Raw genomic sequence first — 16,738 nt, 5'->3', positions numbered from 1 at the left:
ATAGGACACATCCCGAACCTTCCTGTTAGCATAACTCTTTTGTTTTGACTATGCTGTACGAAGCCTCTCATTAATCACCTTCACCTTTTCTAAAGCATCCTGTACCAAGTCTGTCCCCAATAGCCTAGCCTCACCCGGCTCAAACCAACCAACTGGAGATCTACACCGCCTCCCATACAAAGCCTCATATGGAGCCATCTGAATAATCAATTGGTAGCTGTTGTTATAGGCAAACTCTGCAAGCGATAGAAACTGATCCCATGACCCTCCGAAATTAATGACACAAGCACGCAACATGTCCTCCAATATCTGAATAGCTCGGACTGCCCATCCGTCTGAGGGTGAAAAGTTGTGCTCAACTCAACCTGAGTACCCAACTCTCGTTACACAGACCTCTAAAACTGCAAAGTAAACTGAGTGCCCCTATCTGAAATGATGGAAACTGGGACACCGTGCAAACGAACAATCTCCCGGATATAGATCTCTGCCAACCACTCTAAAGAATAGGTAGTACATACAAGAATGAAGTGTGCGGACTTGGTCAAACGATCCACAATCACCCAGATAACATCGAACTTCTTCAAAGTCTTTGGAAGCCTAACTACAAAGTCTATAGTGATCCTCTCCTACTTCCACTTTGGAATATCCATCTGCTTAAGCAATCCACACGGCCTCTGATGTTAGTATTTTACCTACTGACAATTGAGATACTGAGCTACAAATCCTACAATATCTTTCTTCATTCTTCTCCACCAATAATGCTATCTTAGATCCTGATACATCTTCGCGGCACTCGGATGAATGGAATACCGCGAGCTATGAGCCTCTTCCAGAATCAACTCCCGAAGCCCATCTACATTGGGCCCGCATATCCGGCCCTGCATCCTCAACATCCCATCATCACCACTAATCACATCTCTAGCATCATCGTGTTGAACTCTATCCTTAAGGACAAGCAAATGTGGATCATCATACTGACACTCTCTGATGCGATCATATAAAGAAGACCGAGAAACCACACAAGCCAATACCCGACTGGGCTCCGAAATATCCAACCTCACGAACCGGTTGGCCAAGGCCTGAACAAAAATTGCAAGAGGTCTCTCCCCAACTGGAATATATGCCAAACTCCCCATACTCACCGCTTTTCGACTTAAAGCATCGACCACCATATTGACCTTCCCCGGATGGTATAATATAGTGATATTATAATCCTTTAGCAACTCCAACTATCTCCGCTGCCGTAAATTGAGATCCTTCTGCTTGAACAAGTGTTGGATGCTATGATGATCAGTAAACACCTCACAAGACACACCATACAAATAATGCCTCCAAATATTCAGCGCGTGAACAATGGCAACCAACACCAAATCATGAACATGGTAGTTCTTCTCATGGGGCTTCAAATGACGAGAAGCATAAGCAATAACTCTACCCTCCTGCATCAACACACACCCAATACCAACTCTCGAAGCATCACAATACATGGTATATGAACCTAAAGTTGATGGCAAAACTAACACTGGAGCTGTGGTCAAGGCTGTCTTGAGCTTCTAAAAGCTCTCCTCACTCATCCGACCATACAAATGAAGCACCCTTCTAAGTCAACTTGGTCAAGGGCGATGCGATAGACGAGAATCCCTGAACAAACCGGCAATAATAGCCCACCAAACCAAGAAAGTTGTGAATCTCTGTGGTTGAGGATGGTCTTGGCCAACTCTGAACCGCCTCTATCTTCTTCGAATCAACCTTAATACCCTCGCTGGACACCACGTGCCCCAAGAAAGCCACTGAACTAAGCCAAAACTCACACTTGGAGAATTTTGCATAAAGCTTCTCCTCCCTCAATCTTTGCAACACAACTCTCAAATACTCTGTGTGTTCCTCCTGACTACGTGAATACACCAGAATATCATCAATGAAGACTATGGCAAATGAGTCGAGATAAGGCCGGAACACGCTGTTCATCAAATGCATGAACGATGCAGGGGCATTGGTCAGCCCAAAAAACATCACCAAGAACTCATAATGACCATATCGGGTCCTGAAAGCTATTTTAAGAATATCCGAGTCCCTGATCTTCAACTAGTGATAACCTGAACGGTGATCAATCTTGGAGTACACTCTCGCTCCCTGAAGCTGGTCGAATAAATCATCAATGCACAATAAAGGATACTTGTTCTTAACTGTTACTTTGTTCAACTGACTATAGTCAATGCACATCCTCATTGTGCCATCCTTCTTCTTCACAAATAGAACCGGCGCACCCCAATGTGACACACTAGGATGAATGAACCCCTTATCAAGGAGTTCCTGAAGCTGCTCCTTTAACTTATTCAACTCCGCTGGTGCCATACGATATGGCAGAATAGAAATGGGTTGAGTGCCCGGCACCAGGTCGATACCAAAATCAATTTCCCTATCCGGTGGCATGCCCGACAGGTTTGCAGGAAACACATCGGGAAACTCTCTCACAATTGGAACAAAATCAATACTGGGAGTCTCTGCACCGACATCCCTCACAAAGGCTACTTACGAAAGACAACCCTTCCCAACCATATACTGGGCCTTCAAGAATGAGATTGTCCTACTGGGGACATAATCAATCAAACCCCACCACTCAATCCATGGCACACCCGGTATAGCCAATGTCACCGTCTTAGCATGACAATCCAGAATAGCACGACACGGAGATAGCCAATCCATGTCCAAAATAACATCGAAATCCACCATATATAATAGTAAAAGATCCACTCGGGTCTCCAGACCCCTAATAGTCACCACACATGATCGGTACATATGGTCTACAACAACAATATCACCCATCGGAGTAGATACATGAACAGGTGAAACAAGAGACTCACGGGTCATATCCAAATATCGAGCAAATTATGATGACACATAAGAAAAGGTGGAACCGGGATCAAATAATACAGAAGCATCTCTATGGAAAACTGAGACAATACCTGTAATAATAGCATTGGAAGCAATAGCATCAGGTCTAACTGGAAGTTCATATAAACGGGCTTGACCGCCACCAGATCGACCTCCCCCTCTAGGGTGACCCCTAGCTAGCTGGACGGGTGGTAGTGAAGTAACTGGTGCTGAAGCCGATGGCTGACTCCTCTGCTGAGACGAACCCGCAAGGCAACGAGGATACTGCCTCCACATATGACCCATCTCTCCACACTCATAGAAACTATCAGGTGCGGGTGATGGGGACTGAAGGGAACTCCTAGCACCAGAATGACTAGGTGATGCATCTAACGTAAAAGATCCCGGAACTGATGAAGCACGGGACGAACTCTGAGCTGGAAGGGCACTAAGTGATGACTGGCCCTGATGAGAACTGTGAGAACCACGACCCGATGACGCCCCACGATAAACTGGGCGAGCTAGCTGAGCATGCCTGAATGGATGGCCTCGGCCGTGCTGAAACTAACCTCTAGAAGGAGCACCACCATAACTACCAGATCCTCGAGGTCTCTTGGCCTCTCCTCTCGCTCCTGGCGACGAACTGACTAAATCTCACGAGCAATGTCTACAACCTTCTCAAAAGTAGCACCAGTCACCCTCTCTCTGGTCATAAGAATATGAAGCTGATAAGTGAGGCCATCAACAAACCTCCTAATCCTCTTTCTATCTGTCGGAACCAACCAAATCGCATTCCAAGCTAACTCGGAGAACCTCATCTCATACTGTATCACAGTCATCTCTCCCTGACGCAACCACTCAAACTGCCTGTGCAGCTCCTCTCTGCGAGACTGCGGCACATACTTCTCCAAAAAGAGAACGGAGAACTACTATCAGGTAAGGGGTGCTGCACCAACAGGCTTATGCCTCTCAAAAGCCTCCCACCAAGTGAAGGCAGCTCTAGAAAACTGATAAGTAGTGAAAGCGACCCCGCTGGTCTCCAGAATACCCGTCGTACGAAGCATCCTCTGACATTTATCCAAGAAATCCTGAGCATCCTCGCCCGTTGCACCACTGAAAGTCGGAGGCTGAAGTCTACCAAACCTCTCCAACTGCAATGCTCGTCGTCTGGTATGGCAAGAACTATATAGTCCTGAGTAGCTGCAACCAGCTAGGCTGGATGCACCCCCGGTGTCTGAAGTCCCTACATGACCTGCTCAGGTGTGCGAGCGGCGGGAGTTTGAGTGCCTCTCCCGACCTGAGAAGTAGTTGCGACTGTAGTAACTGAAACCGCCTGAGCTAGGCCAGTGCATACTGATAGAATCTGAGCCAGGGCCTCCTAAAGTTCCGGAATCACAATGGGCACAACTGGTGCTTGAGCTGGTGCTGCTGGAGCATCCACAACTGGGACCTGATCCTGAACTGGGGAGGCTGGTGGATCTGCAGGTGCTGCCGTAGCTGCTGTGCGAGCCACACCCCTTCCCCTACCGCGACCACGATAGCGTCCTCGACCTCTAGTGGCCACAACTTGTGGTACTGGTAGTCGTCCATCCTGACCGGTAGCGCGTGTCCTCACCGTATGTGAGAGAATAGAATAACAGAAGTTTAGTACTCAGATCAACAGATTCGCACGACAAGAATTTCAAGAATATGAAGCTTTTCCTAAAGGTTCTGCAGCCTCCCAAGGATAAATACAGACGTCTCCGTACCGATCCACGAGACTCTACTAAACTTGCTCATTACTCATAAGACCTATGTAACCTAGGCTCTGATACCAACTTGTCATGACCCTAAACCCGGACTCGGTCGTGATGGCACCTCTCCTGAAGACAAGGCCAGCTGACACACTCCCAATTTGTTTTTAAGCAATTAAATAATAAGAACTGAGTCTTTAACATACTAATAATCCTAAAATAAGGTGAATAATATAGTTGCGGAATAGACGTAGCCCGACATCGGGGTGTCACCAGTAATGAGCATCAATCATATACTACAAGTCTGAAAGAGTCTACATAACTATTACATAACTAAAACATGAGAAAATAAGATAGAGGGAGAAGCCCTGGGCTGCAAACGCCGAGAAACTACCTAGTGAATCTCCGAAGTCTGCTGGAAGCTCTCAACCCTCGCAAGCAGGACCTGATGCACCTCAATCTGCACACGGGGTGTAGGGAGTAAAGTGAGTACTCCAACGCAGTGAGTAATAATAATAAATGTAGACTGAGCAATAAGAAATCACGTAAAGGCACATCAACAGGCTATAAAGAGCAATAAAAGCCAGTCAAAGCAATGAAACGGTGAAAATATGTAAAATCACTTTTTAGTTCAGTTTAAACTTCTTTGGAATGCCTTTTTAACAGTTAAGCAAGTATATGACAGACAACTAGGAAGGATAAACACATAAAAAACCGCCCCTCAGGCACAATACCAACAGAATCAGCCCCTCGGGTAAACACATGGAACAACACCAGCCCCTCGGGGTATATCACATATCACAATGAGTACCCGCGCTCACTAGGGGTGTGCAGACTCCTGGAGGGGCCCCTTTATGGCCCAAGCGCAATATCAAGCCATCTCGTAGCATAATCAACAGGCCCTCGGCCTCATATCAACAAGCCGCCTCGTGGCGTACAATCTCAGACCCTCGACCTCATAATCATAATTCAGTGTATCCTCATAACATAGGCCCTCGGCCTTACTTAGTCAGAATCTCATAAGCCACTCGGGCAATAGTAAAACATGATGCTCAGACCAAATTATCATTTAATTTGTTAAAATAAAGTAAGCATGGCTGAGCTATGAAAACAGTAGAATATAGCATGACTGAGTACAAGTATAAAGTTAAAATAGTGAGTAAATACCGGTAAAATCCCCTAAGGGTCCAAATAGTTGGTACAAGGCCCAAACATGGCATTCAGCCCAAAACATGATGATAACAAATATTTTTCAATCAAATACGCGGTAAAACAGTCATTCGGGATGGACTAAGTCACAATCCCCAATGGTGCAGGACCCCACGCGCGTCATCTAGCGTGTGCGCCACCTCAATATAGCACAACGATGTGCAAATCCGGGGTTTCATACCCTCAGGATAAATTTATAATCATTACTCACCTCAATCCGGTCCAAACTCTAGCCCGCGATGCCATTGCCCCTCGAGTCGGCCTCCACTCGCGTTGAATCTATCCAAAATTAGAATCATGATGTCAAAATATACTAAGGGAATTAAGCCCATGCGAAAATAATCAAGTTATAGCACAAATCTTGAAATTAACCAAAACCCGACCCTCGGACCCATGTCTCGGATTCCGATAAAAATTACATCAATAGACTCCTTATCTCCCCACGAGTTCATACATATCAAAAGTACCAAAATCCGACCACAAATGGTCCATCAAATCTTCAAGTCTAGGTCTCCAATATCAAGCCCTAGTTTTCCCAATTTTTTTATCTCTTAAATTTCCAAAATTGCAGCTCTAATCTATGAAATAATACCATAGGATCAATTATTAGACTCAAAAACCATACCTCCAAACGATATCTCTTGACTCCCTCTTCAAAATCTCCCCAAAAGCTCCAAAACCGACTTGAAATGGTGAAGAAATAGCTCAAAATCACGAAGTCCATAATTTATATGTTCTGCCCCAGCTAAACCGCTACTACGGTCCCAAACGTGCACCTGCGGTCCCAAACGTGCACCTGCGGTCCTAGGTGCGCTTCTGTGTAAATCACTTAAGTGGCCAAATCCGCATATGCGATGCACTACCCGCACTTACGTCATCGCAGGTGCGGTTCCTTAATCGCTCCTGCGGTTCCTGCCTTCCTTGTCTTCTTCCGCTTCTGCAGCCCTTTTCTTCGCATCTGCGGCGTCCCACCTGCGGTCCCCAATCTGCAGGTGCGGAAACAACAGAACCAGAAAAATCTGCAGCTTCACCAAAACTCCAAACTCTCCGTCGACCATCCGAAATCACTCCGAGGCCCCCGGGACCTCAACCAAAAGCACAAACATATCCCATAACCTTATTCAAACTCGTTCCAACCTTCGAAACACTCAAAACAATATCAAAACACCAAATCACATCGAATTCAAGCCTAAGATTCCAAAATCTTCCAAATTCCGTTTTCGATCAAAAATAAACAAACCACGTCCGAATGACCTGAAATTTTGCACACACATCCCAAATGACAAAACGGACCTAGTGCAACTCCCGGAATTCTATTCTGACCCACATATCAAAATCTCACTTATCAACCGGAAAATGCCAAAATTTCAAATTCGCCAATTCAAGCCTAATTTCACTTCGAACCTCCAAAACACATTCCGATCACGCTCCTAAGTCCCAAATCATCTTCCGAAGTTATCCGAACCATCGAAACTTACGTCCGAACCCTCTAACACATAAGTCAACATCCGATTGACTTTTTCAACTTAAGCTACCTCAAAAGAGACTAAGTGTCTCAAACCTTACCAAAACCTTTTTGAACCTGAGCCAACAAACCCGTTCACACATAGAACCGATAAACAAAGTAATAAGAAGCAGAATTGGGGAAAACAGAGCGGTAACTCATGAAACAACCGGCCGGATCGTTACACTAAAATATCCTAAGTGCATTTTAAGTGCAAAATTTGCACTTTAGACTAAAATTTCTTAAGTGCGCGCAAAAAATTAGTTGCACTTAAGAATAAAATATTTAAGTGCAATTTTTTCTTCTTTATCTTCTTCCGCTTCAAAAACTTTGCTCGGTGTTGGTTAACAGAGATTCCATGGCAGTAGTATTGTGAATCTCCATAGCTTTTATTTATTTTTGGGCTAATTTCGAGGCCAAAAAGGAATAAATTGAATGGAGCATTTTCATATATACCCACTTTTGAGGCTATCATTGAAGTTATACCCGTATTGCACAAACAATTACAAAGTATATCCACTCAGATTTTAGTAGTTTAATTTCTTCAATGCAAAGCAAATATGAAGTTTTTCTATCTTTCAAATGTAATTTCAAAAATTCAAAATCTGAAATAATTCAATCTTTCAATGCAACTTCAGAACTCAAATCTGAAGTTCTTAATTCTATCTTTCAAATGCAACTTCAGAAATTCGAATCTTAAGTAGTTCAATCTATTGAATTCAACTTTAAATTTCGAATCTTAAGTTTTGAAACAAAAACTTATTTTTCGAATTTCAACAATGCAATACACGATTCATTGCCTAAATCTACTCCAAATGAGCTCAAATTTGAAACATAACTTTTAAAAATATCATAAAGAACAAATCTCAATCATCAAATTGTCAAAACAATAACAAATTTAACAAATCCATTTTGCAATTAAGAAGAAGAAGAAGAAAAAGAAGAAACTCTAAGCACAAAGAAGAAGAAAACAACATTAAAGAAGAATAGAAAAGTGCATGTATCTAAAGTTATTCAAAAATTGACTATCAATTAAACTCTTTTAAAAAGGTGGGTACAAATTCAATGGGTGGTGCAAAACTATCTGCTACATGAAAATTTTACAATTTAAATTGAGGTACCATGAGCGAAACGAATGAAGGTACAAATGAGATATTATAAGTGAAATAAACCAAACTTCAGACAAAGTTGTTTGAAGTTGCTTTTTTCAAGCCAAAACTTTAAACTTTAGACAAAAATAATATGCCAAACTTTAGATATTTTATCTGAAGTTTGGCTTGCGTCAGACCTGTTTTTATGTCTTAAGTTTGTAAATTCAGACACAGATTTTTACAACTTTAGATCCTCTAGTCAAATGTTAATTCTAAAACGAATAAACTTATAAATTTGTATGCAATACGAGTATAACTTCAACGGTAACTTCAAAATCAAGTATACATGCACTTGTCCAATTATATGAAGGTCCAATCACAAGTAGCCAAAGTTTGATCAAATGAAAACTAAGTCTATATTCCTAATTGTTCTAGGTCCATGCCCATATATTATTTAGATTTGAAAATTGCTAAGATCGTTACATATATGTTGGGATAAGATGCTTTGAAGCCGAAAAGTGTAAACAATCACAAAATCCTTCTTCTACTGATCTCCTCCTATGTTTCAAGTCCTCAAATTAAAGGCCTATATATATCAGTTACAAATGGTTGATATTCTACTCTTCCCTCCAATCCCTGCGTTAAACGCCACATTTTCTTTAGTGAATCCCCCTATGCTAATATTCTCTTATCCATTACACTCGATCCCATCAACATTAGCTAACCTCTTCTTCACTAAAGAATAAAACACTTGGAATAATTCCACTTTCCATTTTCATTTTTCCATATGCTTCTGTCCTTCTCCCTGATTTAGAAAAGAAGGTGAGAGGGAAAAAAGTCGTTACGTTGTTCTAGTCATGGATTTCTCAAAGGATATTCAAAACCAACAAAAAACTGTCATGGGTTACCCTTCAATGGCTAGACACAACGAAATTTCTCATAAACAAGCTGCAATATTCCCTTCGTCATATTATAATAATAGTATTAATGTTCTTCATCCTCCTAGTTATATTATGCCAGCTCAAGGATATCCTAGTAATTATAACCCTAATTCATATGCTACATACTATGTGAATTATTCCCAAAAGTACACGCCATTGCAAGAAGAAAACAATAGTAGGGCGTCATTTGGTCGTTATATGACTACCATGATGCTAATCTTGATTATTGGAATGATCATGTTTAGTTTAGTTATTTGGCTTTTATTTGGCACGGAGAAGCCTGAATTTCATCTTGTATCAATGCAAGTTCCTAGTCTTATGGTTACTAACACCTCAATATTAGGTAATTGGCAGGTCAATGTGTCCATGAAAAATTCGAATAAAGACTTGGGTATAAAATTGAATAATGGAAATACTGCCATTTTATACAAGACGAATGTTTTGGCTGAGACACCTGTTGATCCTTTCAAATTGGCGTCCCAAAGTTCGGCTATTTTATTTTCCAATTTGACAACGTCAGCTGGAACTTTCTTGGATAAAGGAATTTTAGCAGAAGCTACGGGGGAGAGAAATAATGGAGTTTTGAAATTTACACTGCAGATTTATTTAGGGATTCAATATACTTCAAAAACTGAATCGAAAAATGAGAGACTGCGAATATACTGCAATGATGTGAAAGTTCATTTTGGGCATGGACCTCAAGATAAAGGGGAGTTGACCAAAGCTGATCCTATTGATTGTCTCATAAACCCATAAACAATTTTTGTAAGTGATATTCTCCTTTTAATTTTGTACAGTTCCTTATATATATAATCAGTTAAAAACCACTAATATCGCGATGGGGTTAGGCATTGACACCTAGCCCTACTTTCAAATTCATTCAAATAAGGTTTCGTAGCTTCCCAATTGCATTTATTAAAATATTGTTTAGCTCTCGGTTAATTGTTAGATTAATTAGTGTTTGATGAGAGTATTTGAGAAGAGGTTGTTTTATCTCTTATTGGAAAAAGAAAGAAAGGAAGAAGTGTTAAAATCACTTCTTCGTCTTATATGGTTTGAATATTTTGAAGGGAAACTAAAATTTGACTATATTATTACTCCATCCGTTTCATATTAAATGAGGTAGTTTGATTCGGCACGGAGTTTAAGAAAAAAGAAGAAGACTTTTGAAACTTGTAGTCTTAAAAATTTAAGGGGTAAAGATTTTTTGGGACCATGACATTTGTGTGACTATACAAGCTTCTCATTAAGGGTAAATTAGTAAAATGAAAGAGTTTAAAGTTGAATTATTTTCAAATTTAAAAATGTATCATTTATTTTGGAACAGACTAAAAAGGAAAGTACTTTATTTAATATGAATAATCAAGATTGGGCTCTTGGGTGTTGGGCCAATTAAAATAGTCTGAAATTTACTTTTTAGTCACCTATTAATTTTGTTATTTAATAAAAAAATTTTTAAATTATTAATACGTTTTAATACTTTAGTAAATTTGAAAATTTGACTATTGGTTTTAAAAAGGGGTCTGTTAGCAAAGGTTGAGTCTCTTAATTCTAATAGACACCTAAAAGAATTTATAAATACCCTATTCCTCTCCAAAACGAAAATCATCAGAAAAGCAATTGTTTTCCATTTTCTTCTCTTTGTGCGTTCTACAATTCACAAAGTTTGTTCTAGCGAAAATTCGAGTTAGTTGCTGATACTCGAATTTCAGAGGCTTTATAGAAACCTGGAGCACTTCTGCCATAATCCCTGCGGTAATGAAAGTGGGAGGCATAAATTCCTTAAGACAATGACTACACTATTAAGGCTTAATTATTTCGTCCCATATTCAACTATTTTCTAACATTAATTTTATATTCAGTTGAGCTCATAGCACGAATATTGCGCCATCCGCCTTTCTGTAACCCGGTGGTTCCATAATGCTTTGAAAATAATTACAGAACAGATTTCCAACCTAATAAAATTATTAGGAGGATGAGTAATTATGTAAGAACTAAGTTGTTTTATAATATGTACGCTTAAGTATCATTAAAAGTCACTAGCAGAAAATAAAGGGACATTATATATGATATTTGCCAAAGTTTAGTGACTTGCTGATTACAAATAATTTAATTAATACGTTACATAAGCAATGTTGCATGACTTTTTTTTGTTAAGAATATAATTTAGTAAACTTAATGAAATAAAATAAAAGTTAGGTGATTTCTTTTTAATGTGTTTCTTGTATACTCCTACGTAGTACTAGTATTAATTCAAATCTTTCTGATGGCAAAGGTACATTCACTTTAGGGGAATGGAGTTGCGTTACGGACAGCTCAAGGAAATAGGCTGCACCATTTTTTACTGATAGCTTCTTTGCGTCAAGGATTTTCAGAACAGGCTGATGCTTCAAGTGGACTGACGTGATATTAACATCAGTATATATTTTTTTCCTTTATTTTGGTTGTGTACGTATAGTAACTCATGTTAAATATTGGTTCCTATTCGGGATAAATGCAAGTATAGCGATTATAGGCAGGTGTGAGAGAGTGTTGTATTTGATCCCACCTGCTTTCTCCCATGGTAGATCGGCACAACTCACTAGACGTTTCTATATGAGTAATTTGATTTATAAAATTTTTCTGTAGTAGAGTGTACTTCAAATTCAAAGCAATTCATTGATCTACAAATTAGCTTGACACCCTAAGTTGCCTTTACGAATTAACGAATTATTCTTTTACCCCAGAAATCTCTACAATACCTCGTTCATCACTGTGCTAACTATTTCACAATTCGAAAAAATACTAAACTCTCACATTGACAATAGTACTACTCTATCCGCTTCAATTTATGTGAACCTGTTTGATTGGGTACGGAATTTAAGAAAAAATGAAGACTTTTAGAATTTTGGTTCTAAACAAGTCAAAAAGGGCCTAGAGTATTTGTGTGCTTCTCATTAAGGGTAGAATTGTAAGTTTAAGCTAAATTATTACCAAATTTAAAAAGGAGTCATTCTTTTTTGAACGGACTAAAAAGGAAATAGATTCACATAAACTGAAAGTTGAAACAGAGGAGTATATTTTAAGGAACGGTCAAAATTAGGGAGAAATTCAAAAATAGCCAAATTTACAACTGGTCGTTCAAAAATTGCCTAGTTTCAAAAGTAATCGAAATTTAGCCACTTTTCATATAAAGATAAATCTGAGCGAAAACACTGTTCAAAACCCGGAAAATTGCTAGTATATTATGCTGGTGTTCCAGCATAAGTGTACTTGAACTCCAACATATTATACTGGAATTCCAGGATAAGTATGCTGGAACTCCAGCATAATATGATGGAGTTCCAGCATAAGTACACTAGAAATCCTGCATAATACACTGGAGTTCCAGCAAGTATACCGATCCAGCATAATATACTGGAGTTTGGAGCACCAGTGCTCCAGTATCTAGTATATTATACTGGAGCCAGCAAAGTATACCGGTCCAGCATAATATGCTGGAGTTCATACACAAGTGCACCAAACTCCAGTATATTATGCTAGATCGGTCTCTGTTGCAGCAAAATAGTGGCTATTTTTCATTGACTTGGTAAACGCTGGCTATTTTTGAATGATCAGTCCGAAAACTGGCTATACCGTGCTATTTTTACTCAAAATTAAGATAATAGTTGGGTCTGAGCAACCTGTGCGGCCCATCTATTGGCCGTGAGTCAACACAACGTTAGACAGCTCGCATAACAGAGGCTGAGAGCTGAAGTTCTTCATAGGCTATACTTTGAGAAATACAGATTCTATACACCATCAAGATGAGCTTTTGGTTTGACACGTCTGTTTAACCTTAAAATTGGATAACACTTAAACTTATAATATGGTCTTAAGGATACGTGATTTCACCTAATATCAATTGATAAATGCAAAGAGTAATAATAGACATTAACAATAATATAAGGCAAACTAGTGCTTGAACAGAATTCAGCCCTCGAGCTTGGATACCCTCGGGCTAGTTGTGCAAGAACAGTTAAAATGCAACAAGCTAATGAACAAGAGAATGTGAATTAAAGAGAGAATATTGTATTGCTTTGATCTGCGTGAACGTAAGGTATTTACAAAATGATTAGAACCATCTTTATATAGTAGAAGAAACCTATCTATGGTACAATTTTAATTATGGAAGTAAATCCCATGATTAGCCTAAACAATCGCCCTCGATTTGATCTATTCTGAAATTTTCGCCGTGATCTTTGACCGGTTACAAATATCTTGCTTTTCAGTTATTGCGCTTTGCTCGAAGTCTGTTATATTTGGTCTCGATCACTGCTGGCCTCGATCTCGACAAGCACTTCGATTCTTGAACTCGATACCTTGTCTTCGTGCTCTAGTCTGATCCATTACGAGGCTAACCCTCGATGCACTTTCCTGGTCTCGATCAAATAGTAAAATCGGGTAGGCCTGGTTTTAACCGTATACAGATAGTCCCCTCATTTCTTAGAATATATTGAGAAGAAACGAATTGAGCCTTCGATTTTGTACCTCGATCTGTCACGACGTCATCCTTGTGACATAAGTGATGGATATGACCGAAACGTCCTGTCGGTACATTTCCCAAAATTATTGATGAGCGTCAGTTGGCGGTCGGCCACCAGTGCCTTTGAACCGTCGCCATGAATCCCTTAAATAAGTCTTCTTCTCATTTCCTCAAACTTTACTTTGAATTTTTTTTACTAATCTTCAAAATTCCTTTGAGTTCTTCAAGTTTATCTGCAAATCTTCAAAGCTCTTTACATCTTTTAAGCCTTTTTGTTCTGCAAAATCTCTAGGCTTCGTTATCTGCTTTCCCTCAAAACAACATGCCTTATCCTCTTCTTATTTCTCTAAGTTTACAAAAAATGGCGAAAATGTCAAAAATTGTTCCTCAAAAGGAGAAAGCCTCTTCATCGCGGCCAGCCAGCGACAAAATATCGGTGGAGCCGCGCCTTGAGGAGTGCGTTCCCTAGAAGGGGTGTGTCCTTAATTCCGACTTCAAAGTCGAGAAGACTTCATCGGTCCCTGGTCGGTGCGAGCCTATGTCGAGATATATATGCTCGATAACTGAGAGTGACCTTGATCAGGTAAAGAAAGATTGCCATTGGAAAGGTAAATAAGTTGTGATTCCGGCCCCCGAAGAAGACATCACTACTGATATGGAAGGGTTTCTAAGTGTTTACACTTACCCTTTCACCCTGGGCTTTGTCGATCCCGTCAATATCAATTTTTGCCACTAATATCAAATAACCCTCGGTCATATCCATCTTTCTTTTTGGAGGATTGTCATTCTGCTCCAATTTTTCGCGAACAAAGCCAAAGGGATGCCTTTCACCCTCGACCAACTCATCAGGTTGTACAGCCCCTGTCTCTTTCGAGGTGGGTTAATAAAACTCCAACGTCGGGACACCAATGTGTTATTCTCGAGTATAGATAAGGACAATGATCGAGTGTGGATGGGAAGGTTCGTTCAAGTGAAGACTCCTGACCTAATCTCGGCAGGGAAAATGCCATTTCCAGAAGAGTGGAATATGAACCGTAAATACAATACTGCCTTAAGCTTCCACTTATTATTTTGTTTCCCTTTGCTTCTTCTTATCGACATTCCTTTCTATAATGTAGCGGTCTCTTGGATGCCCGGTACAATTCCTGACCTCAAGAGCTGGGTTCGAAAACTAGCTTCGACCTCCTCGTACGCTGAGCACTCATGGTGCGATTTGGCAAAGGTTTGATGTGAGGCCAAAAATCATGGTAAGCCCTTTTTCACATACTTGATGATTCTCGCTAAAATGTTTCTTTTCCTACTTACTTGACTCCCTTTCATATAGGCCTTGGAAAAGACGCTGTCATGAGGCCCCGTCTAGGGAGGATGAGGTTTTACCCCCGGCCTCGAAGCCAGTGAAGGATAAGAAGAGAAAAAGGATCTCAACCTCCGAGACTCCAAAGTCCAAGAAGATCAAGGCTCATAAATCGAAGAAAGACACTGCCGTCCTGCCTGCGGATATTGTTCAACGACTAAGAGATGAAAAAGAGGAAAATGAAGATGCTAGCTTTGAGCTAGTGTCCCGAACGAAGAGGAGTATCTAGGCCCAAAGGTCTCTGAGTCGATGAGGGTCGAAGAGATTCCGCCTGGAAGAGGGTCCGAGTAAAGTCCCTAAGTCATCAGAGGCTTAAGATGCCTCTTGCCAAAATGCGAATCGGCGGGTGTGTCTGAAAGGGCTGGCTCCGAGGCCCTTCAAAATGAAGAGAACGCCCCAAGTGACTTACTTGGAGCAATAGAAATTGGCGATTTGCCGATCCTCCCTACATTTTCTGAGGGGCAAATTCAGGAAGCCTAGGCTATAGGGACCCCCAATGTGGAAAGAGCCCACGAAAGGGAGGACCTTTCCGTGGTTGCTTTACGGGAGTCAAAGATGTTACTGATCTGACTGATGCATCGAGTCTCTTTGATAAGGCTCAACGACTTCTGAGCTGGGTAAGCCTCAGTTCCCTTCATCGATATTACGCTTGTATCTATTTCTTCTTGCCTAATTTCCTTTCTTTCTACATAGGCCTTTGACACTTCATCGGGAAGCATTTTCTAAATCACGGGCAGAGCTGAGCCGATGTAAGGTCGATCTTCAAAGGCTCACGGAGGAGAGAAATGCCCTCAAACTTCTCAGTGGACAAAAAAAGAGGAGATCTAGGACCTCCAAGCCGAATTGGTCACAGCTCATAAAGAGTAGATCGACCTGATTGAGCAGGTAATGAAAATATTTAGAAGCTCAATGTATCAATTCGGGAACGACGACTAATACTTCGATCCTGCAGGTTCAGCAGAAGGCCGAAAAGATCGAACAGTTCCGTGAGGAGGCCAACATGATGAGGGCGGAGACTCTGGGGTGGAAATAAGACATGGATCGCCTTGCCTACGAGAAAGATATTGCTTGAGCCCAACTGTCATCGGCCAAACATCATCTCCAAAGCATGAAGGAGGAAAGCTCGGCCTGATCCAAGAAAATTGAGGAGCTTGAGGCTCGATTGTCCGCCGAACTTGCAAAGGTCACATTTGAGCCAGAAAATGTAAAGGCTGATGCGGAGGCGATCGTGGCCGTCTACCGAGATGATGCTGAAGCTACTCAAGCTCGAGCAAAGAAAGTTGCTGACACCACTCAGACTCGATCATATTGGGCTGCCGAGCATGACAAGTACCAATATCGAAGAGAGACTCTCGAGGAGATTCATGCTCGCGGCTTTAACTTTGCTGTCGAGATTGAGAATGCGAAAGAGCTCGAGGCCGAAGACAAAACATTGCTCTCTTTCGATGATGATGATTCCGGGAGCGTGAGTGGATCCGAGAGTGGAGGGGATTCCGATTGCAAAGGTGTAGCTCCCGAGGAAAATTAG

General features: G+C 40.9%; 1 protein-coding gene and 1 long non-coding RNA gene across 2 annotated transcripts; both read left to right on the top strand.

Annotated features, from left to right (window-relative positions):
• The first annotated feature begins 9,102 nt into the window (after window positions 1–9,102).
• Window positions 9,103–12,031, top strand: LOC104226526 (uncharacterized). Its single transcript, XR_011401115.1, has 2 exons — window positions 9,103–10,117; window positions 11,628–12,031. It is a non-coding gene; the product is annotated as an uncharacterized lncRNA (long non-coding RNA).
• A 2,186-nt stretch (window positions 12,032–14,217) lies between these two features.
• On the top strand, window positions 14,218–16,738 carry LOC138873540 (uncharacterized). Its single transcript, XM_070152009.1, has 3 exons — window positions 14,218–14,312; window positions 15,181–15,412; window positions 16,394–16,738. Exons 1-3 carry the CDS (start codon window positions 14,218–14,220, stop codon window positions 16,736–16,738), a joined length of 672 nt encoding a protein of 223 aa, XP_070008110.1.

The sequence above is a fragment of the Nicotiana sylvestris genome, chromosome 7, assembly GCF_000393655.2.
Source record: "Nicotiana sylvestris chromosome 7, ASM39365v2, whole genome shotgun sequence".
Lineage (NCBI taxonomy): Eukaryota > Viridiplantae > Streptophyta > Magnoliopsida > Solanales > Solanaceae > Nicotiana > Nicotiana sylvestris.
The sequence above is the reverse complement of the archived record's forward strand: the minus strand, read 5'-3'. Positions and strand labels throughout refer to the sequence as shown.

Excerpts from the sequence above, each read along its gene's own strand:
- LOC138873540 (XM_070152009.1), top strand. The coding sequence starts at position 14,218 with ATGGCGAAAATGTCAAAAATTGTTCCTCAAAAGGAGAAAGCCTCTTCA. Across the intron at positions 14,313-15,180 it reads GTGGAGCCGCGCCTTGAGGA|GCCTTGGAAAAGACGCTGTC; the intron begins GTGCGTTCCCTA and ends CCTTTCATATAG. Across the intron at positions 15,413-16,393 it reads AAGATGCTAGCTTTGAGCTA|GTCACATTTGAGCCAGAAAA; the intron begins GTGTCCCGAACG and ends GAACTTGCAAAG.